The sequence below is a fragment of the Erinaceus europaeus genome, chromosome 3 (genome assembly GCF_950295315.1).
Source record: "Erinaceus europaeus chromosome 3, mEriEur2.1, whole genome shotgun sequence".
Taxonomy (NCBI): Eukaryota; Metazoa; Chordata; class Mammalia; order Eulipotyphla; family Erinaceidae; genus Erinaceus; species Erinaceus europaeus.
The window spans coordinates 118635100-118657206 of NC_080164.1; the positions used below are offsets into that span (position 1 = coordinate 118635100).

The following is a 22107-nucleotide window of genomic DNA, read 5'->3' on the forward strand; positions in this document are numbered from 1 at the left end:
AGAAACATTAAGGGAGTCGGGCGGTAGTGCATCGGGTTAAGCGCACATGGCGTGAAGCACAAGGACCAGAGTAAGGATCCAGGTTCGAACCCCCAGCTCCCCACCTGCAGGGGAGTAGCTTCACAAGCGGTGAAGCAGGTCTGCAGGTATCCTTCTCTCCCCCCTCTGTCTTCCCCTTTTCTCTCCATTTCTCTGTCCTATCCAACAACAACATCAATAACAACAACAACTACAACAACAACAACAACAAAAAACAAGGGCAACAAAAGGAAAATAAAAAAAGAGAGACATTAAAAAGCTACAGGATTATTGTGTGTGTGTGTTTGCATGTACACTATATTTTGCATGTGGCAAATACATATTTCTTTCTCAGTAAAGGCATGTAACACTTGCTTTACTTAGAAATTGTAAAAATATGCTAGCAAGTTTTGAGTTAGCAGTTTCCTCTAGAGGGGCATCTACTCAGCCACTAATGTGGCACCACAGTGAGGGGGGACACAGGTTTTGTTATGGGTGGCCCTGGGTGTGGACTGTGACCTACATTCACTAGGGTACTGGTGCTATGATTGAGTGTTTTTCTTTTTCCTTCTCTGAGGCTCTATTTTCCCATTTATAAAATAGCATTAGTTATGCCAATCTTGCCAGTGTCAATCTCTAAAATCAGACCTTTAGAGACCTCAGAGAAAGTTCTGAGAAACCTGGTGCAGAAGAAACACTCCTTCTCTTTGTCAGATGCCAGATGCAGGAGAGTAGAAACAATGCCCCCATTTCAAAGTAAAAACACTGCAATCAAAACTAGAGGTGTGAGTTGGAGGTGAGGTACAAGGAACTACCGACTGAGGCTGAAGTTCAATTTTCAAAGTATTCTGAGCAGTGTGATGAATGTTTAATGGGACAGAGCTGTGGACCAAGGTATCTACTGAACACAGAGGTAAAAATCCTTGGAAAATATAGTCATGAGCTGGGTGTGGCTTGCCCAGTTGAGTGAACTTAATACCACCCTCAGGGACCTGGGTTCAAGACCCCAGTACTCGTGCAAGATGGAAGCTAGGTGTGTAGTGGAGCAGTATGCAGGGGTCTCTTCCTCCCCTTGCCTTCTCAATTTCTCTGTCTCTATCAATAAATGAAAGAAAGATAATAATAGCACAGCTATTTACAAGATACTGGGTACTATACAGCAAACCCTAACAAAACAAAAGGACTTTTCAAAGTTAACCCAATTACCAAATAATGTGATGATAACATTAACTATCCATTGTCTTTTTGAACCCTAAGACAGCAGGAACCTCACATCTCCACTATAGAGCCTATATTTCCCCCAGTCCTGGAACCTTAGGATAGGGCCCACTTTTCCACATGCCTCTCCCAATCCATATCAAATAACATTGCATCAGCCGATTGCAACCTAATCAAGGCAACGATTGCCACCTCAACATGCTTCAGCTCAGACTGTGTCCAGAGACTTCAGGTGTGGAATGACAACCCTTCAGCTTTATTACTCGGGTGATACCTTTCTTTTCATAGCATTCTCTAATTCCATCCCAGGTGGATTACTTTCTAACAAAGTCCCAAAACCTAGATATACACCAGGTTCTGTGAGAGAGAGCATATGTTCACACGTATCCATAAACTAGCACAAAATATATACCTGAAAACAGCAGTACACTAGAGTTTGCAGTGAGTACTCCCCCCCCACACACACACACTTCCTCTCCACTATTCCAACCTTTGCGTCCATGATTGCTCAACAATTTGTTTGGCTTTGTATGTTAACTCTCTTTTCAGCCACCAGGTTCCAGATGCCATCAGGATGCCAGCCAGGCTTCCCTGGACTGAAGACCCCACCACTGTGTCCTGGAGCTCTGCTTCCCCAGAGCCCCACCCTACTAGGGAAAGAGAGAGGCAGACTGGGAGGATGGACCGACCAGTCAGCGTCCATGTTCAGCAAGGAAGCAATTACAGAAGCCAGACCTTCCACCTTCTGCAACCCACAAGGACCCTGGGTCCATGCTCCCAGAGGGATAGAGAATGGGAAAGCTATCAGGGGAGGGGGTGGGTTATGGGGATTGGGTGGTGGGAATTGTGTGGAGTTGTACCCCTCCTACCCTATGGTTTTGTTAATTTATCCTTTCCTAAGTAAAAAATAAATTAAAAAAAGAAAGATAATAATAATAATTGAAAAAGGATAAAAGTGGCCACCAGGAAAGGTGGATTCATACAGTCACTGAACCCCGGCAATAGTTCTGGTGTCAAAAACAAATATATTTCTATACCTACATCTATGTATGATCATACATCTCATGATCAGGTGGATTTAATTCCAATAAGTGGTTGATACTGAAATATATATATGACCAGGCAGTAGCACAACCAGTTAGGTGCACACATTACCACGCGCAAAGGCTTCTACTCCCACCTATAAGGAGAAATGTCTTACGAGCAGTGTATCAGGTCTTTAGGTGTCTATCTTTCTCCATCTCAAACTCCCCCTTCTCAATTTCTCTGTCCTATCAAATAAAATACAAAGAGAGAGAGAGAAGGAGAGGGAGACAGAAATGGCTGCTAGGGACAGAGGATTTGTAATGCTGGTACCAAGTTCCAGTGATAACTCTGATGGCAAAAAGAAAAAAAAAAATATATATGATTACTATAACTCAGTCATGAAAAAATAAGCAACCTGCTTAAATAGCAGGCAAAGGATCTGAACAGACCCTTCTCCAGAGGAAACAAACAAACAAACAAACAAACAAACAAAAAAACAGCTAGCTGGCCAGCAGGCTCCTGAAAAGATGCTCAGCTTCTCTCATTATAGGGAAATGCAATCCAAAGTGCCAGCATGAGCTATCCCTCACACTGGAGAGGTGTAGGGAAGGTTCCTGTCAAAGACAAGAAACAAGTGTGTTCAAGGGAGATGTGAGGACAGTGGCTTCTGGTGGGTCTTGGTGATGGGAGAGCTACCCTGAGAATCACTGAGCTTCCCTTCACAGTGTGCAAATAAAGAATGGAAATCAAGGGGGAGACAGAGAGGGCTCCACTCTGGGCAGAGGAGTGGTAGAGATGTCCACCATAAAAGAGTGTTGGGCTGGGGAGAGAGCATAGTGGTTCTACAAAAGGCTTTCATGCATGAGGTCCCAGGTTCAATTCCCAGAACAACCACAAACCAGAGCTAAGTAGTACTCTCTTTCTGTATTTTCACTTCTGTGTATCTATCACTAAAATAAAAAATATATTTCAAAAAAGAGTATTACACACACATATATACATACACACAATATATACACACATACTACTCAGCTATTAAAAATGGTGATTTCACTTTCTTCACCTCATCTTGGATGGAGCTTGAAGGAATCATGTTAAATAAGATAAATGAGAAAGAGAAGGATGAATATGGGATGATCTCACTCTCAGGCAGAAGTTGAAAAACAAGACCAGAAGAGAAAACAAAGTAGAACCTGAACTGGAATTGGTGTATTGCACCAAAATGAAAGACTCTGGGGTGGGTGGGTGGGAGAATTCAGGTCCAAAAAGGATGACAGAGGACCTCATGGAGGTTGGAACCCCACCTCTCCAGAGCCCTACCCCACTAGGAAAAGATAGAGACAGACTGGGGGTATGGATCGACCTGTTAATGCCCATATTCAACTGAGAAGCAATTACAGAAGCCAGACCTTCCACCTTCTGCACCCCATAAATATCTCTGGTCCATATTCCCAGAGGAATAAGGAATAAGGAACCTCCCAATGGAGGGGATAGGATACAGAACTCTGGTGGCGGTAATTGTATGGAATTGTACCCATCTTATCCCACAATCTTGTCGACTAATATTAAATCAATAATAATAATAATAATAATAATAATAATAAAAAGATAAGAAAACACAAAGCAGAACTTGGACTGGATTTGGTGTATTGTACCAAAGTAAAAGATTCTGGGGTGGTGGGGAGGGTTCTGGTCCTGGACCGTGATGGTAGAGGAGGACCTAGAAGAGGATGGGAAAAAAAGAGAGTATTATTCTAACAGAGAGAATTAGGTCAGAATTTTGCTTGTTGACTTAATAACTCTATAGATGATATATTATATCCATGAAAGGGACTGTCTGTTTTATGTCAGATGCCTGAGATACAAACTTTTTATTAAAATGCATTCAGTCAAGAAAATATTTTTAAAAGACTTTTTCTTTTTATTTATTTATTTTCACTTTTGTTGCCCTTGTTGTTTTTTATCATTGTCGTAGTTATTATTGATGTCATTGTTGGATAGGACAGAGAGAAATGGAGAGAGGAGGGGAAGACAGGCAGGGGAAGAGAAAGACAGACACCTGGAGACCTGCTTCACCACCTGTGAAGCGACTCTCCTGCAGGTGGGGAGCTGGGGGCTCAAACTGGGATCCTTAAGCTGGCCCTTGCGCTTTGCACCACGTGCACTTACCCCGCTGTGCTACCACCCGATTCCCTAGAAAATATTTTTAAGAACCTATTATCTACAAGAGAGTAGCTTATTATTACTAGACACTGGGAGGCATTTTAGCAGACAAAACAAACTCTGTCCCCATGAATCTTACAGAAGGGGACAGTGGATAAAGGAAAACAAAACAAAACAACAACAAAAACTCCTGCCTGGTTTGGACTAGGGAGAAAGACAAAGCAGGGTAAGTGAGGTGGTGGAGGCTGAGAGCAAGGTCTGCCTCCTGCTAAGGAGGGGTGGGGGAGGGCAACTGGGGAGGCCTTTCTGATAAGGTGACATAAGAGCAGAGGCATGACAGAAAGCAGAGGCATGAACATTGAGTCATCTGAGGGAAGAACATTCCAGAAGGAAGACAAGTGCAAAGGCCCCAAGGCATGATCCTGTTGTATAGACTTAGGGAATATCAAGGAGATTGCTGTATCTGTAGTGCAGGAGGTGAACATCAGGGCCACCCAATGTGGATGTGCATTATGTCACATACAACAAACAGTGTGGGCCTGTGTTCATCCTCATGGGGGATCCCCGAGCCTGAATCTAGGCCAGCTTGTGCGGGAAAGGACACAGGCAGCATGACCAGCACTCCTCAGCACTGAGCTGCAGCTTCCAGGCTGCTTGTGGTGAAGCTGCTCCAGCTCTGTGGCAATAACACATTAGCATACGAAAGACCCCTCAAATATGAGTCTGGCTGAGGTGCTTTTATGAGGCTGTTCCCCTCTCTTAGTGGTGACTCCCCCGTCTGTTTCTCCCACCAGATCATTAATGTTAAAATCTCTGTGACAGCAGCCCAGGAGGTGGCATGAATTTCCGGCTTTGAGCCCCAGCATCACATGTGCCATAGTGATGCCTTGATTGTCTTTCTCTTGCCTTCTCTCTCTCATGTTAATTACAAGAAAAAAATACCGCACTAAAGCAAATGACTCTGGGGGAAGGAGGGGGAGAGGCTGGGTTGGAGGTTCTCTGGTGTTTTGGTGCATGACGGTGAAAAGGACCTAAGTTGGGGGTGAGAGTGTTTTGCAGAGGCCGGTCACGGGGGAGATGAGTAATTGTACCCATGTGTCAACATCTGTAGAGCAAACCATTACTACCACCCCCAATAAAGTAGGAAAAAAATTAAATATTTTAAAATACTTTTCACAGGACAGGTGGTGGTACACAGGTTACTATGTACAAGGACCAGGTTCAAGTCCCCAACCCCTCACCTGCAGCATGAAGCTACATGTGTCTTGCTTTTTCTATCTCTCTCTCTCTCATCTCTTTTTATCATCTTTATGAAAAATGAAAAAAAAATGGCCACTGAGAAATGGCAGAGAAGTTGTATAGGCACTGTGTCCCAGTAATAACCCTGGTGGCAACCTCCCCCTCCCTCAAAGTGTCAGTGACATTCTCAAATATCAAAATATTTTTAGTTTTGACTTTGTTTTGTTTTGTTCACCTATTTTAGATCTTCAGTTAAATAAAGCTGAAACTATTGATAAATTAATTTCATAAACAACCCGTGGTCTATGATGCCATATACCACATTCTTGTAAAAAAAAAAGTAGTGCTGGGGGACAGGTGGTGGTGAACCCAGATGAGTGCACAGGACCCAGCTTCAAGCCCCCAGTCCCCTCCTGCAGGGGGGAAGCTTTACAAGTGGTGGAGCAGTACCACAGATCTCTCTCCTCTCTCATTCTTTCCCTCTCTACCTTTCCTCCTCCTCTCAATTTCTCTGTCCTGTCCCAAAATGAGTGACAAAGAAATATATCACCATATGAAAATGTACAGAAATGAGCAAAGCATTTGCCTCTTCAGAGAGACAACATGGCATGGCAGTTAGGAGGTGGATTTTAGGGTCAGAGGCCTGTGCTTAATACCAGCTTCCTAACTCTAACTCCAAGATCTTTAGTAAGTAAGCCTCTTCCTATTTGAGCTTCTCCTTCTTCTTCTTCTTCTTCTTCTTCTTCTTCTTCTTCTTCTTCTTCTTCTTCTTCTTCTTCTTCTTCTTCTTCTTCTTCTCCTTCTCCTTCCTCCTCCTCCTCCTCTTCCTCCTCCTCTTCTTCTTCTCCTCCTCCTCCTCTTCTTCTTCTTCTTCTTTTTTCTTCTTCTTCTTCTTCTTCTTCTTCTTCTTCTTCTTCTTCTTCTCCTCCTCCTTCTTCTCCTCCTCCTCCTTCTTCTTCTCCTTCTCCTCCTCCTTTTTCTTCCTTCTTCTTCTCCTTCTCCTCCTCCTCCTCCTTCTCCTTCTTCTTCTCCTCTTCCTCCTCCTCCTCCTCTTCCTCCTTTTTTGCCTCCATGGTTACTGCTGGGACTCAGTGCCTGCAATATGAATCCACTGCTTCTGAAGGCCAATTTTTCCATTTTGTTGTTATCTTTATTGTATTGTTGTTGTTGGATAGGATAAAGAGAAATGGAGAGAGGAGGGGAAGACAGAGAGGGGGAGAGAAAGATAGACACCTGCAGACCTGCTTCACCACCTGTGAAGTGACTCCCCTGCAGGTGGGGAGCTGGGGGCTTTGAATTGGGATCCTTATGTTGGTCCTTCCACTTTGCACCATGTGCGCTAATCCAGGAATAAGACTGCCTCCCATTACCGTGATGAGTGCATGCTTTTCTGGAATACTCCAAAATGCTGCTCTCACTTGTTTCCTACTTCACTTTCTCATTCATTCTTTTGGCAAGTGTTTCTCCAACACATCTCTGTCTCTGGCACCAGGTTTATAGGAATTAAGACAAGGTGACACTGAGCCACTCTGTGCCAAATGCCACTCTGCTCTAAAAGAATGATACAGGGCAGAAGGTATATAGCATAATGATTATGCAAATGGACTCTCATGCCTGAGGCTCCGAAGTCCCAGGTTCAATCTCCCACACCACTATAAGCCATAGCTGAATAGTGCTCTGGTAAAAAAAAAAAAAAAAATGATACAGGTTGTCAGGTGCAAAGAAGAGAGAGCTCACCTTGCCTGGGGCCACAGGTGACATTCCAGTTCAGGTGACAGAGCCAGAAGGTGTCTAGTCTTTGTCAAGACTTGTCCCAGTCTGGCAAGGCCTGGTTTTTTCTTTTCTTTCTTTCTTTTTTTTTTTTTTTTAAAAAAAAACTTTACTTATTTTATTTGATAGGTCAGAGAGCAATTGAGAGGGAAGGGGAGATAAAGAGTGAGAGAGAAAGAGAGACACCTGCAGACCTGCTCCACTGCTTGTGAAGCTCCCTCTTCCCCACAGAGGACATGAACTCAACATAGTGTGTGCTCAAGTGGGTGCTTGCCTCCTCCCCCAGTCTGGCTTTTTTATCTCCAAATTTTATGGATTCTGCGTGTTCCTAGGTTTCCAAGAGCTGCTGGATTTTTTTTTTTTTTTTTTTTTTTTTTACATTTCTGGAGTTAATCAATCACAGCTGACTTTTTCAGGCAGAGAGAGAGAGAGATACATGCAGAGATGCAGGGGAGGGGGTGGACAGAGAAGCCAGAGCATTAAAGCTTCCTCCAATATGGTGGGGGTCGGGCTCGAACTTGGACTGCACCCCTGAGATGGTAGATTCCCCCCCCCACCCATCCCTTCTCCCTCTCTGGCCAGGATGAATAGGGAACCTAACTAACAGCGTATCAGGGCCAGGAATGACAGTCCAGAGAGCAGATGGTCTGCACAGGAAGGAACCACACAGCGTTAACAGAAGAACCATGTGGAGTTATAAACAGTCCCTGTTTGGTGTGGCAATAAAGGAAAGGAAACACAAATTTCCATAAACCACCTGGACTGCAAAGCTTCAAAGTAGCCTTTTCAGATGGGATGAAAGTGAACCTAACTAAACAAAGAGAGCTTTTCAATTTTTTTCTGGTGTCTAATATTGAAACCGATAACAAAATCTTAAAGGGTCTCATGAAATACAGTTAAAGTTGAAATAACAGTCATTTGTTTCCTAAATATTTAATGATGGGAAATTTCATCTCATTTGTTTTATTTATTATTTATTTATTTAGTTTTGGCAGAGCACTGCTCAGCTCTGGCTTATGGTGATGTGGGGAACTGAAACTGGGACCTTGGAGCCTCAGGCATGAAAGTCTGAGAGTCTCTTTGGGTCACCATTATACTATCTCCCACATCCACTTAATGGAATATTTCAGATGCTATCTTAAACTTTCCTGGTGTAAATAAAAGCCTGTAATTAAACAGTCATGGTAAATACCTGGGAGAGAGCATAGCGGTTTAAGCAAAATACTTTCATGCCTGAAGCTCTGAAGGTTCAGGTTCAAACTCAGGTACCCACCACAAACCAGAGTTGAACAGTGCTGGTTAAAAAGATAATAGCAAAAGGAAAGTCTCTCTTTTAGAAATTCTTTTTTTTCTTTTGAAGTAGGATAAGAAATAGGGAAATAATTTTTTATTTATTCTGAATGTCTTGCTTGTTATCCAAGGTATGTTTCTAAGCTCTCCTAAGCTGTAGGTTCTGAATAGTAAAAAGACTGTACAAACATCTTAAAAGAATTTAACACTTCATTAACCTTGTACTTCTGACATGAAGTAATCTTGCCAAGATCATGCCATTCATAATTCTAATCTGCTTTCCTTTTCTGACAAAGAGGCTAAGTATAAGGTTAGATTTTTAGCATTCTAGATTTTACATGGAAGTATAAAACATTTCCATAATAGGAAATAACTTATCAGAAGGAATCCATTATGTGTGTAAGGTATAGACTTCACTATAACTTAGAATAGAATCTATCTATCTATCTATCTATCTATCTATCTATCTATCTATCTATCTCTATCTCTTATCTCTATCTCTCTTTGTCAGAGCTCTAGTCTAGCATATGCAGCACTGGGGACTGAACTTGGGACTCATGTGTGTAAGTCCTGTACTCCCTGGTTGCAAAATAGCCAGTTTTAATTAAGGCCTCTCTTCTGGAGATTTCTAGCTACTATTTGTTTGCTTAAAAACAAGCAAAAGAACTAAAACTCTGGCCTCCACATGTTCAGGGAACTGTGCACTAGGCTTTTCCTTTATCTTATTTCATGCAAACCAAACAGGTTATATTCCTAAAATGTCGGCCTTTCCAAGACCCACCCCCAGAAATCATATCCTACCTTTTCTTATATTTTGAAATTAATTATTTTTAATTGCCAGGGAGTTACTACACACACTTCAGTACAAGCCAACTATGAAAGTCAGATAAATAGAAATGACTCAACATTTCTATTTCTCATCAATAACCAGAGATCTCACATATTCCCTTTTTGATTATGACCAGTTGTATAACAAAAAAAGAAATTAAATAAATATGTAGAGGCCAGGTGGTGTCACACCCGGTAGAGTACCTATATTACTGTGTTCAAGGACCCTAGATCAAGGCCCCAGTCCTGACCTGCAAGGTGGGGTTCATGAGCAGTGGAAAAGTGCAGTAGGTGTTCTCTCTCTTCAAAAAGAATGAGGGGGAAATGGCTGCTGGGAATATTGAAGTTGTGCAGGCTTCAAGCCCCAGGTTCACTTTTTAACAGATGCATTTAAAGAGAGGCACGTCAAAGGATGCACAGTGAACATTTAAAAAGTAAAGTCACAGTCTGGTGTGCCTGCATTTGCCTCTGAGAAGTAGACCCTATCCTCATGTCTTTCTTGGGTCTGAGACTGAAGGTCAGTCAGTGTCTCTCATTTCAATGGAATTAGCAGTGAAGACAAAAAAAAGATCACCTCTAAAAAAATAGCTGTCCATTTATATGACTCTAAGGAATTTCATTTACAGTTTTTGCAAATTGGAAGCTTTATTTACAAGGACAGTTAAAAGGCGCTCATAATGAGAAAAAGCTGTGTTTTCATCGATAATGAAGTTGCAGACCTCTGGAGCCTGGGGGCAGTGGGTGAAGCACAGTACTCTCAAGCATGAGGTCCTGAATTTGACTCCCAGCACTGTGTGTGCCAGAATGATATTCTTCTTCTTGCTCATTAATAAACAAGCAGAATCTTATAAAATAAAACCCAGACACCATCGAATCTAGTCCTAGTGCATGTGTAAATAATGGCATATCAACTTGATACCACAGGAGACTTGAAAACAAGACAGAATTCCGGCGGGAGTAACCACGCCTCCCCACTTATCCTCCATCTCTGATACTTAGGTGTTAATGAGGTCTCACCAGAAATCAGACAAGCTAGTATTGAGTGGTACAACAAGTTCTAGGAAGTGCTACGCTATTCAAAGACAAGACATTATAACATGCTGTAAACAGGGAAGGGACTTGAAAAATGGAAAACGTGTTTTTTTTTTCTTTCACCATCCTTTAATAGTAAGAATAAAGTGAAACTCATTCCTTACTAGTAGAAACACCCCCAAGCTGAGAAGTGCTGCCTTTTTCTCTCCTTTGGTGGAAGCAGGTGACATGGAGACCTTAAATAAGACTTTGCCTCAGTACCAGATTCTATCTCTGGGCTGACACTGCCATGATGACCCTGATTCTTAACACTGGGGTTGAAGGAGGGCCAGGCCAGGGTGCTGCCTGCTCACAGCTCTGGGTGACAGCTGTCACACTGTGGGAGGACCTGAGATTCTTTCTCCGTGAGTCACCTACTGCCAACTGGAGTCGTCCACAAAAAAACATCCGGGCATAGATTTAATGTGGGTACCACTTGGAGCTGATGATTTCAGGTCAGGAAGTCCAGTCCAGACCCAACCCCCTAACCCTGACACATACACGCACACACACACGGGAAGGGAAACAGGCAAGAACATAGAAGCCAGAGTGAAGGGGCTGCTAGAGCAAGCTTCTTTGCCCAGTGACGCACCATCGTGGGAGGAGTGGGTGCTGGCTGTGAAAGGAGGAACAGAGCAGAACAAAGACAGGGAGAAAGGAAACCAGACCAGCACAGGACATGCCTGCTCAGAAAGAAGGTGCTGGAGACCTGGGAAGATGGACAGTGTGTTGCTGGGGCCTGAGTAGGGAGCTTGAGCAAGCTGGAAGGAGGTGAAAATGGAGGCTCAGAGGCCAGAGCCAGAAGGGGGATGCTGCACTGTGCCAACAGTTGCTACAAGGTCAATGAAGACAAGAACTGAACAGAGTCAATAGTCTTGGGAGAGAGTCACTGATTTCTACTTAATTTATGCCAACATTTTATTAGTGTGTCCATTTTTTAAAGAAAGGTGGGTAGGGGCCAGGCGATGGCACACCTAATTAAACACTCATGTTACAGTGTGCAAGAACCCAGGTTCAAGCCCCCACTTACAGGGGGGAAGCTTCACAAGTATTGAAGTAGGGCTGCAGGTGTCTCTCTGTGTCTCCTTCCCTTTTTATCTCCCTCTCTCTTCTCAACTTCTTTCAGCCTCTATCCAATAATAAATAAATAAAAATGTTTTTTAAAAAATGAAAAAAAAAAAGAAAGTCTTTAGAAGGAAAAAAAATAAAGGGGGGGTATGTGATTGGGCAGTGGTTCTCTTCATTGAGTACACATATCACTGTGTGGAAAGACCTGGGGTCAAGCCACTGCTCCCCACCTGCGGGGGGACGCTTCACAAGCAGTGAATCAGGTCTGCAGGTGTCCCTCTTTCTCCCTCTCTACTTCCCCCTTTCCTCCCAATTTCTCTGTGTTCTATCAAATAAAAGAAAAAAAACATAAAAAAACACCAGGGTGGTGTTGGGGGAGGGATGGTCACCAGGACCAGTGAATTTGTTATTCATGCACCCAGTCCCAGTGCTGCCAATAAAAAGGGGGGATCCACAGCTTTCAGATTACTTTTTAAAATCAGACAATTAATTAATTATTCTTTTTTAAATTAACTGTCCTTATAAGAGGTTGAGAGACCACAGCCCTGTTCAGCTCCAGAATAAAGTAATGCTCCCAATGTGAACTACTTCCCTGGCCCAGATGTCAGCTTCTTGTTTTTTTAAATTTTTTAAAAATTTTATTTATTTATTTTCCCTTTTGTTGTCCTTGTTGTCTTTTTATTGTTGTTGTAGTTGTTGTTGTTATTGATGTCATTGTTGTTAGATAGGACAGAGAGAAATGGAGAGAGGAGGGAAAGGCAGAGAGAGGGAGAGAAAGATAGACACCTGAAGACCTGTTCCACCGCCTGTGAAGGGACTCCCCTGCAGGTGAGGAGCCAGGGGCTCAAACCGGGATCCTTATGCCGGTCCTTGTGCTTCGCGCCACTTGCATTTAACCTGCTGCGCTACCGCCCAACTCCCAGATATCAGCTTCTTAACCTGCCAGGTTGGAAAGCTCCCGAGTGTCAGAGCTGCAGGGCTATTTTTCAGTTCTAGCTTCTTCCGCAGCCCCTGATTTGTACCTGTAGGACTCAGTGTCCACTACTGAATTAGGTATGTGCCCAACAAAGCTCAGAAACCACTTGGTCAGAAGCAGCATTATATGCAAAAAGGCTACATCAAGATTCAGAATCCAGAGGCTGGGGAGGTGGTGCGGCTTAGAGAGTAAGATCTGCCTGAGTGACGTCTGAGTTCTGTCCCTGACATCACATATCCTGGGTGATGTGCTGGATCCCTCTCTCTCTCCCAAATAAATAAATAAATAGATTTTGAAATAAAGAGAGTCCAGTAACAGTTTGAGAACAGTTTTCATTATTGTCAGGGCTTCAGGCATGTGCAATGTCACTGTCCTGCCATTTTTAAATTCTTTCTTTTTAGGGAGAGAGACAGAAAGAGTGACATGCACAAAAACTGTTCCACTGTCCACCAAATGTCTCCCTGTGGCTATGGTGCTTCCTTGGGGGACTCAGACTTGAAACCAGGGCACTGAGCATGCTAACCTATGTACTCTACAGGGCGAGCTAGCTCCTACCTGATTTGGCTTCTTGTTTAATTTTACTTAGTGGAAAATCTAAAGGGAATTCTTCATGTGGCTGCAGTTTACCCTTGCAAACAAATGAAAAGAACTGAAAAAGCAAAAGAAGACAGGGTAGTGGTGCACCTGGTAGAGTGCACATGTCACCATGCTTAAGGACCTGAGTTCAATCTCCCAGTCTCTCTCTGCAGAGCGGGAAGCTTCAGGAATGGTGAAGCAGTGCTGCAGGTGTCCCTCCTTCTCATTGTCTCTCTATCCCTCTCTTCCTCTTTCTCTGCCTCTTATCCTCCATTAGAAAGAAAGAAAAAAAAAAAGGTGTGTGTGTGGAAGGGGAAGGCCACCAGGGACAGTGGACCCATGTCGGCACTAGCCCCAGTAGAAATACTATCGTATGCTTTACATTGGTTTGTTCTAGCCCTCCCCCACCAAGAGAATTAGATCAGTCCAGTTAGTTTCTGGGGCCTGCTTGGCCCCGCCCCGAAGGAACCCCGACAGAGTTCCTGGGTTCCTGAGTTCGAGAGTTAGAGAGAGTGTTTGCGCCGCTGCAAAGAGACAGCAGAATTCTGTTTGGTGATTAGTTTGTCTTAGTTCATGAATCATTGTTCCTGAATAAAGAAATACAGCTTCCCTGCCCAGCCGTTGTCTCCGTGTCTACAACAAAATACAGCACAACACAACACAACACAACACAACACAATGAAAGAACAGAGTTCACATGATTTCTCAAGGAATCACCGGCATTTGGCAGTCACAGGCTCACCATTTATCTCCTTCCCCCTAACAGCAGGCCATTGGAGAACAGAAACAGAACCCATCACAGGCATCAGAAACAGAACCCATCACAGGCATCATCTTGCTGGCTGCTCACCTCAGAATGCTGGGTGTGGTCTCCGCTGCTGTTAGCTTCTTTGCTGTAAACAACAACAAGCATGAAATGACAATGTTTTGTAACCATGCTTTTTCATCTACTGATACAACAATCTATTCTAAAAACAGTCTCAGTATCTCTCAGCCAAATTCTGAGAAAATGCAGAAATAAAACAAAACAAAACAAAACAAAAAATCCACTGAAATAAAATTAAAATAGCTGCTCATCTTGAACACTACCATGGGCGATGGTCTAAACGTTTCCTTGCTATAAAATATCTTTAGTCCTCTCATGCTATCCTTCCTTCCTTCCTTTCTTCCTGTCTTTCTTTCTTTCTAGAGACAGAAGGCAGAGACAGAGGAAGACACCAGAGCACTGAGGCTCCCTTCCATGTGGTGGGCACTGGGATCAAACATGGGTCATGCCCATGGCAGAGCAACTCTCCAAGGGAGCTATTTTGCTGACTTTCTTTTTAGTTCTTCTTCTTCATAGTGCCAGCACTGAGACCCAGTGATAACCCTGGAGGCAACAACAACAGCAACAACAAGAACAAAACAAAAACAAAAATCAGAAAGAAAGAAAAGAGAAGACCAACCCAAGGAGAGAATTCTTAAATTACCTTTTATCGGACATCAGTTCAACATCATCAGGTCCAGGGCTCTCTTGAGATGGTACTGAAGCAAGAGTTCCCACATTCTGTAACAAGACAGAAAACTTGTAGGAATGATAACAAACATCAGCCACAGACCCCTCCCTTCCTTGAAATAGAAAAATGGAGACATAGGCAGGTTTAAGATAAGTCTCTTCCTCCTATTTATCACGAAAACTCATAAAACTGTGATGGCTCACATAAAACTGTATGTTGAACATGCTCATCTTGTTTTTTTTTAAATTAATTTTTATTGATTTATTATGAACAAGTCTGCATAACTCATTCTCCTAACAATGACATTTCTTGACAACATCACAGAAATTATCAGAAAGGGGAGTCGGTCGGTAGCACAGTGGGTTAAGCATACATGGTGCAAAGCGCAAGGACTGAGTTAAAGATCCCGGTTTGATCTCCGGCTCCCCACCAGCAGGGGAGTCGCTTCACAGGCAGTGAAGCAGGTCTGCAGGTGTCTATCTTTCTTTCCCCCTCTCTGTCTTCCCCCCCTTTCTCCATTTCTCTCTGTCCTATCCAACAATGACAACATCAATAACAACAATAATAACCACAACAACAATAAAAAACAAGAGCAACAAAAGGGAAAATAAATATTAAAAAATTAAAAATAAATTAAAAAAGAAATTATCAGAAAACCCTATATAGTCCATGTGAGGTAGTCTTCACTTTCTGGAGCCAAATATAGCAAAGCCCATATTGTCTAAATATCATGATAGCATTAGAAGTAGAATTGAGGGAACTGGTGTGGAGTCTAATTAGATACCAAGGCACTGCTCACTGTCTTTATAATATATATATATATATATATATATATATATATATATATATATATATATATATATATATATGTACACATACATACATACATATATCCAGTGGGATCTGGGGTGGCATGTTATCCCTAAGCTATAACAAACACATCTGCAAAGAGAGTGGTGCTAATTTAAGAACCTTTCTCTTTGTAATAGGGAATGCTTATTTTGGGCTGACCAAGAAAACACCCTGATCATCAGATAGGTGCATACGTCTGAAAGGCTTTTTGATTTCACCTTTGTGAAGATGGCCAGTGCTTTTCAAATACAAGTCAGTGACTCAAGTCAGACTCAGTAAGCCACACGCATGCAAGCAAGAATACTTTTACAGGTTCACTGCAGATGAAAACACACAGCAGCCTTAAAGATTGGGATGCGGATTTCACGGACTTCAAAGAGCGTCTAGCACAATCTACCTATGTCACTGAGGTAAATGCAAAAACCACACTGTCTTTTTCTCTGTTCTGTCCAACAACAACAATAATAACTACAACAATAAAAAAAGGGCAACAAAAGGGAATAAATAAATATTAAAAAAAAAGAAAAATGATGGTAGCAATGAGTGAACATTAGCGATTGCTATTATCACTAGTTGTGATGCTACTGTGACGACATCCTGACTTCCCTGGGCAGACGACCTCACCAATGTGCCCCAAAGTCTCACCTCTCCAGAGCCCTATCCCAAAAGGGAAATAGAAACAGGTTAGGGGTATGGATCCACCTGCCATTATCCATGTCCAGTGGAGAAGCAATTATAGAAGCCAGACCTTCCACCTTCTGTACCCTATAATGATCCTGGGACCATCCTCCCAGAGGGATAAAGAATAGGAGGGGATGGGACATGGAACTCTGGTGGTGGGAACTGTGTGGAATTATACCCCTGTTATCTTACAATCTTGTTAATTGTCATTAAATCACTAATAAATTTTTAAAAAGTTAACTCTCCAAGGAAGATATTTTATTACTGTTTGTCCTTAGTTAGGATGATGTTCCAGGAGCTGAAAGACAACATCTGCCATCATCATACTGAATAATGGTTTGCAACACTTAGATAATCTGCACAGTTAGTTGTTTTTAGAATGGATCTGAGAAATATAAAATTGTGGTGGCCTCCATTATATTTACACTTTGGTAGCTCTAAGATTTGAGCCGGAAGCGGTCTCTATAAAATGGCACTCATAGGAGTCGGGCAGTAGCGCAGTGGGATAAGCACAGGTGGCGCAAAGCACAAGGATCGGCATAAGGATCCCAGTTTAAGCCCCCGGCTCCCTACCTGCAGGGGAGTCACTTCACAGGTGGTGAAGCAGGTCTTCATGTGTCTATTTTTCTCCCCCCCACTCTGTCTTCCCCTCCTCTCTCCATTTCTCTCTATCCTATCCAACAAGGATGACAACAATAATAACTACAACAATAAAACAACAAGGGAAAGAAAAAAGAATACATAAATAGATAAATATTAAAAAATAATAAAATGGCTCTCATTAAACTCAAGTGTAATTGCTCTTATTATCTAGATATCATCTTCCTGATTAAAAGAAACTTATCTATGGCAATCTTTGTGTGTTCATTCCTACTGGTAATCCTCAAAATATTATCAAAATCTCTAGTATAGGATATAGTATGATTCTATTAGATTTTCTGAAGTGTCTGCCACATGAATCGCCTTATCTTTAGATCATTTGAAGACAGTGTCAATAAGATGAATTTACAATGATACACCATGATTAGCTCAGGAGAAATAACAATCTCCAGATTATATTATATATTCCCAGATTATAACTGGGAATATATAAAAGATTAGAAGAAAAATAATCACAACTTTAGATAAATTTAGGGATAACTCAGATAGAAGGTTTTATTTAGAAGGTGATATTAAAAGACTGATTTTTCCCTAAGCAGAAGGAACCTAAATACAATCTAGATAAGCTTTGAATTTTACAGAAAAATTTAGATAGCTACGTGATATACTGAAAAAGCTTTGCAGTTTGCAAAATGTAACAAAGTTTAGTTTATGTCCAGGGTTAAAATAAGTAGTGACTTGTTTTATTTCCTTTCCTATCCCATTTGAAGGAAAAAAATTGATCTACACATTTAAGAACTGAGTTTAAGATCTGAGTTTTATAAACGTAGTTCACAAAGAGTGAATTACATCTTAATATTGTTCAACATTCCTTGACAATAATTCCAACTCTCTTGCTGTCCTGCAGGCATCTGAGATGACTGAGTTTCTATGATCTGGCATCCTGAAAGCTTGGAGACAAACAAGTACACAAGTACACAGTTTCTTTCCTGAGGCACATGGGTAACCCTACACCTTCTGGAAATATGTGGAACATGTGAAGAATGTGTTACAGCCGACCACCTACCCTGTTTTTCTCAGGATGACATGAATATGGTAGTGAAGATCTGTGAGTACAGTAGGAAAAGCACCTATTTTCAAGGATGCATATTTTTTCCTTTCCTTTTTTTTTTTTTACATGGGGACATAGGGGAGAGAGAGAGAGGAGAAGAAGAAAGAGGAAGAGGAGGAGGAGGAGAAGGAGGAGGAGGAGGAGGGGGGAGGAGAAGGGGGAGGAGAAAGAGGAGGAGGAGGGGGGGAGGAGAAGGAGGAAGAAGAGGAGGAGGAGGAGGGAGGAGGAGGAAGAGAAGGGACTCCAGAACCAAGGCTTCCTACAATGCAATTACGGCAAAGCAGCACATTATCCAAGGGAGCTATTTCGCCAGCCTACAAGGCTACAATTTTTAAATAGACTCAGACTCGTTCACCTCCAGTGCTTAGAAAGGGAAGATTAAGATAAAGAAACAAAACAATAATTCCTTTATATCATTGAGATGAGGGGAAGGGGAAAATGGAATGTGCAGTTCAAAATTATGGCTGAGATGTAGAAACCATGCATTTCCTGAGAGGTATGCTACTATGCTCTGTCACTGTTAACATTCATTGTCTTGGAAAAAAATACTGACTCCATGCCTACAAAAGTTTTGAACAGTTTTATGTCCCACATACCTCTCTAAGTGTGGTAACAAGAAAAGTTCAACGGAATTTTCATTCATATAAGTAATTACATAAGAAGTAACTGCATTCCTGTAAAACTGTTCTGTTGCATTAACTTCTATTTGATTATTCTTCTAATGTGAAAATCACTTAAAACCAATAGGTATTTGCAATATAGCAGAAGACATAATTTTAAGTGTAATTGAGTGACATTGCTTCTTGGATTGCATTTTAAAAATACCAGATAAAGTCTTGTGTATAATTCATAAAAACTCTGGTCATGTACATCTAACCAGGACTTTCAAAACACATAGATTTGCTATGATATAATTTATCCTGACAATTTTGGGGCCATCAGATAGACTTAAATTTAAAAAGCGATGCTTCTCAATAATAAAAATAACCATCTATCTAAAAAGAGCAAAAGCCTTGGGGGGGAAATCAGCTTTAGATCTGGGATTTATTCTCAATCCCTCTCCCTGTTTTGGCTTTGAAAGCCAGGCTCAAAACCTGTTAGACCACTGCAGCACTTGAAAACTCTTAGAGCAAAAACAAATTTGTCTTCTAAAATCATAAAATGCTGACAAAGCCTCTATAGAGGACACTGAAAAATAACCTCCTCTCAATACACAAATAGCTCAATCTGAAGGCAGCCTGGAATGTGGCTAGTCAAAACAGGCTCATTATTCTTACCTTGAGCTCCAAGCAAGAGTCCATTTGATAGATCTTTAGTCACAGAGGATTAAAGGTGAATTCAAATTTCTCCTTGTATCCTCTATTTTAAAAAAATATTTGGATGCCTAAAACTGTATGAACTAATCCATATTCGAAAAGAACTTTCGCTTCATACCCATCCCAAAGCTTGGTAGCTAGCTAGCTTTAGCTACCCCAAATCCAAATGATCTTGATTTTCTTTTTGCCCTTAGAGCTATTGCTAGAGTTCTGTGCTTACATGGTTCTTGGTGTCCATTTCTTTTTTTTTGCTAGAGGTTGACAAAGAGAAGAAGAAGGGGGAGAAGGAGAAGAGGAAGAGAAGGAAAAGGAGGGAGAGGAGGAAGAAGAGGAGGAGGAAGAGGAGGAAGGGGAGGGAGGAGCAGAAGGAGAAGGAAAAGAAGAAGGAGGAGAAAGAGACAGACACAGAGAGAGACAGAAGGAGAGACACTTACAGTACTGCTGCATCACTCACGAAGCTTTTCCCCTCCAGGTGGGGACCGAGAGCCTGAACCTAGTCCTTGGACATGGTGATGTGGGTGCTCTGCTGGGTATACCTCCAAGGAGCTCCTTAACTAATTTTTCTTCCAGAGCAGGGTAAATTAGAACACAGGGACAGGCTCTTGATATTAGGGGAAGGAGGTGGTGGGGAGAATCATCCACTTTTCTGATGAGGCAGGCTACAGTGACTTAATCTTAGTACCTACTCCCCTCACCTTCTGGGCCCCATCCCTTATCGACCACTGGAGAATGTTCATCTGTTAATGGCTCCTGTTCTCTCAAATTATTTCCACTTCCTTACTGGCTTGCCTTCCATAAATAGACTTTACTCCTACTACACTTTAAAAACCTCTTCTAATTTTTCACAGTCTTTTAAAAGATGGTTTATACTTGCATCCAAGTCATTTCTTTTGATTCTCTCTTGAGTCCATCCAGTTAAACTTTTTCCCTCTCTTCCCACCAAAATTATTCCAATCAAGGCAAATGTGGCTTACTAGATACATGGGGGAATTATCACAAACCCATTATACCAATTTCTCTCTTTTATTTTCTCCCCCCCTCAGATTCCTTCTTTCCTTCCTTTCTATCTGATAGTGAAAGAGAGAAACTGAGAGAGGAGAGGGAGAAAGAAAGACAGACACCTGCAGCACTGCAGGACTGAGACCTTGAACCTGGGTCCCTGTGCATGGTAACGCATGAGCTCAACCTGGTGCGCCACCATCTAGCCTCCAGTTTCTTTCTTCTGACTGTCACTTGACTCAAACCTAATAAGGCTCCTATTCCCATGGTGTATTGGAAGCTGCTAGCTGTCTCTTCTTCATTTCTTTCTTTCTTTTTTTTTTTTTTTCCATCTTCTCATCTGCCTGTTCTTTAAATGTTGGCACACCTCCCAGGCATAGTCCTTGAGTCCCCTTCCTTATGCTCATCCTGTAAGAGGGCAACTATTACAGACTTCATCATGCTTCCCACATACAAACTAGGAGCTGGTCACGTCCATCTCTGGGAAGACATTAACAAGCACCTTTCCAGGAAAAGGCATTGCCTAATGATGTTATCTGGGAATTTTACAAGGGAGCAAACCAGCAAGCGCTGATGACTCACTCTGCCTGACAGCTGGATGGACAACCTTGTGACAGGACCCTTCACATCACCCAGATGACTGTGTTACTGGACCCTTTCCCTTGAGCTGACCCACTGCCCTGCATATGCTCTGAATCCCAGCTTCAGAGTCAGATGTTTTTAACAGACATGAGCCCACCAACTTGTCAGGTTGCTAGCACTCGACTAAATCTGCTTTTCTCTCACAGACTCTTGTCTCTCGGCTGACCAACCTTCTGAGCACTGAGCAATGCTAATCTTTGAGTAGGTAACAATTTCACAGTATCCACTCAGCCTGTCTCAAGGTTTTAAACACCAACAGTGTGCCAAAGACACCCAAATGCATTTCAGAGCCCTGCTGGATCTCACTACCTACTTGACTTGTTTTCAATCTCAACATATCCAAAAGGAACGTTTGTCTGGCCCAACCTACAGATAGTCTTTCCACATTTTTCTCTTTCTCAGGAGTAATCTTACCTTTCCTCTCCCACTTCCCACATGACACTCAGTTTCTTCACACCCACATCCAATTCGTTAGGAAACCCTCTGGGTTCAATTTCAAAATATACCCATCATGGGGACTGGGTGGTAGCACACCTGGTTGAGTGCACATGTTACAATATGCAATGACCCAGGTTCTAACCCCCAGTCCCTACCTTCAGGGGAAAAGCTTTGTGAGTGGTGAAGTAGGGCTGCAGGTGTCTCTCTGTCTTTCTTCCTTTCTGTCTCCCTCTCTCCTCTCAATTTCGGACTGCCTCTATCAATAAATAAAGATAATTAAAAAACAAAAATAAATATACCCATCATCTGCTCACTTCTTACCACCACCCTGGTCTAAAGTATTATCATCTCTTGCTTAGAAGATGCTAATAAGGGGGCCAGTGGTGGCACACCTGGTTAAGTGTACATACTACAGTACGGAAGGACCCAGGTTCAAGCCCCTGGTCCCCACATGCAGGGGGGGAAGCGTCATGAGTGGTGAAGCAGGGCTGCCAGTGTCTGTTTCTCTGCCTTTCTATCTCCTCCTTCACTCTCAATTTCTGTCTTTATTCAATAATAAATAAGTAAAATTAAAACAAAATAAGAAGGTGCTAATAATCTTCCTTAGTCCTTAGCTATCTCTCACTGGTCATATTAACAGAGTTGTTAGAGAGATGCTTTCAAAAGAGACATCAGAGAATGACCCCCTCCCACTCGCTCCCCACCTAGCTTCTAATAGCCCCTCCTCTC

At 42.2% G+C, this 22107-nt stretch overlaps 1 protein-coding gene across 1 annotated transcript in view; it reads right to left on the reverse strand.

Annotated features, from left to right (window-relative positions):
* The window catches only part of FAM13A (family with sequence similarity 13 member A), a 229145-nt gene that overhangs the window by 42120 nt on the left and 164918 nt on the right, over nt 1-22107 (reverse strand). The window contains exons 10-12 of the mRNA XM_060188451.1: nt 14713-14789; nt 14094-14136; nt 13223-13295 (exon numbers count right to left, since the gene is read on the reverse strand). Of these exons, the coding sequence (XP_060044434.1) occupies nt 13223-13295; nt 14094-14136; nt 14713-14789 (193 nt within the window). The remainder of the gene's footprint in view (nt 1-13222; nt 13296-14093; nt 14137-14712; nt 14790-22107) is intronic.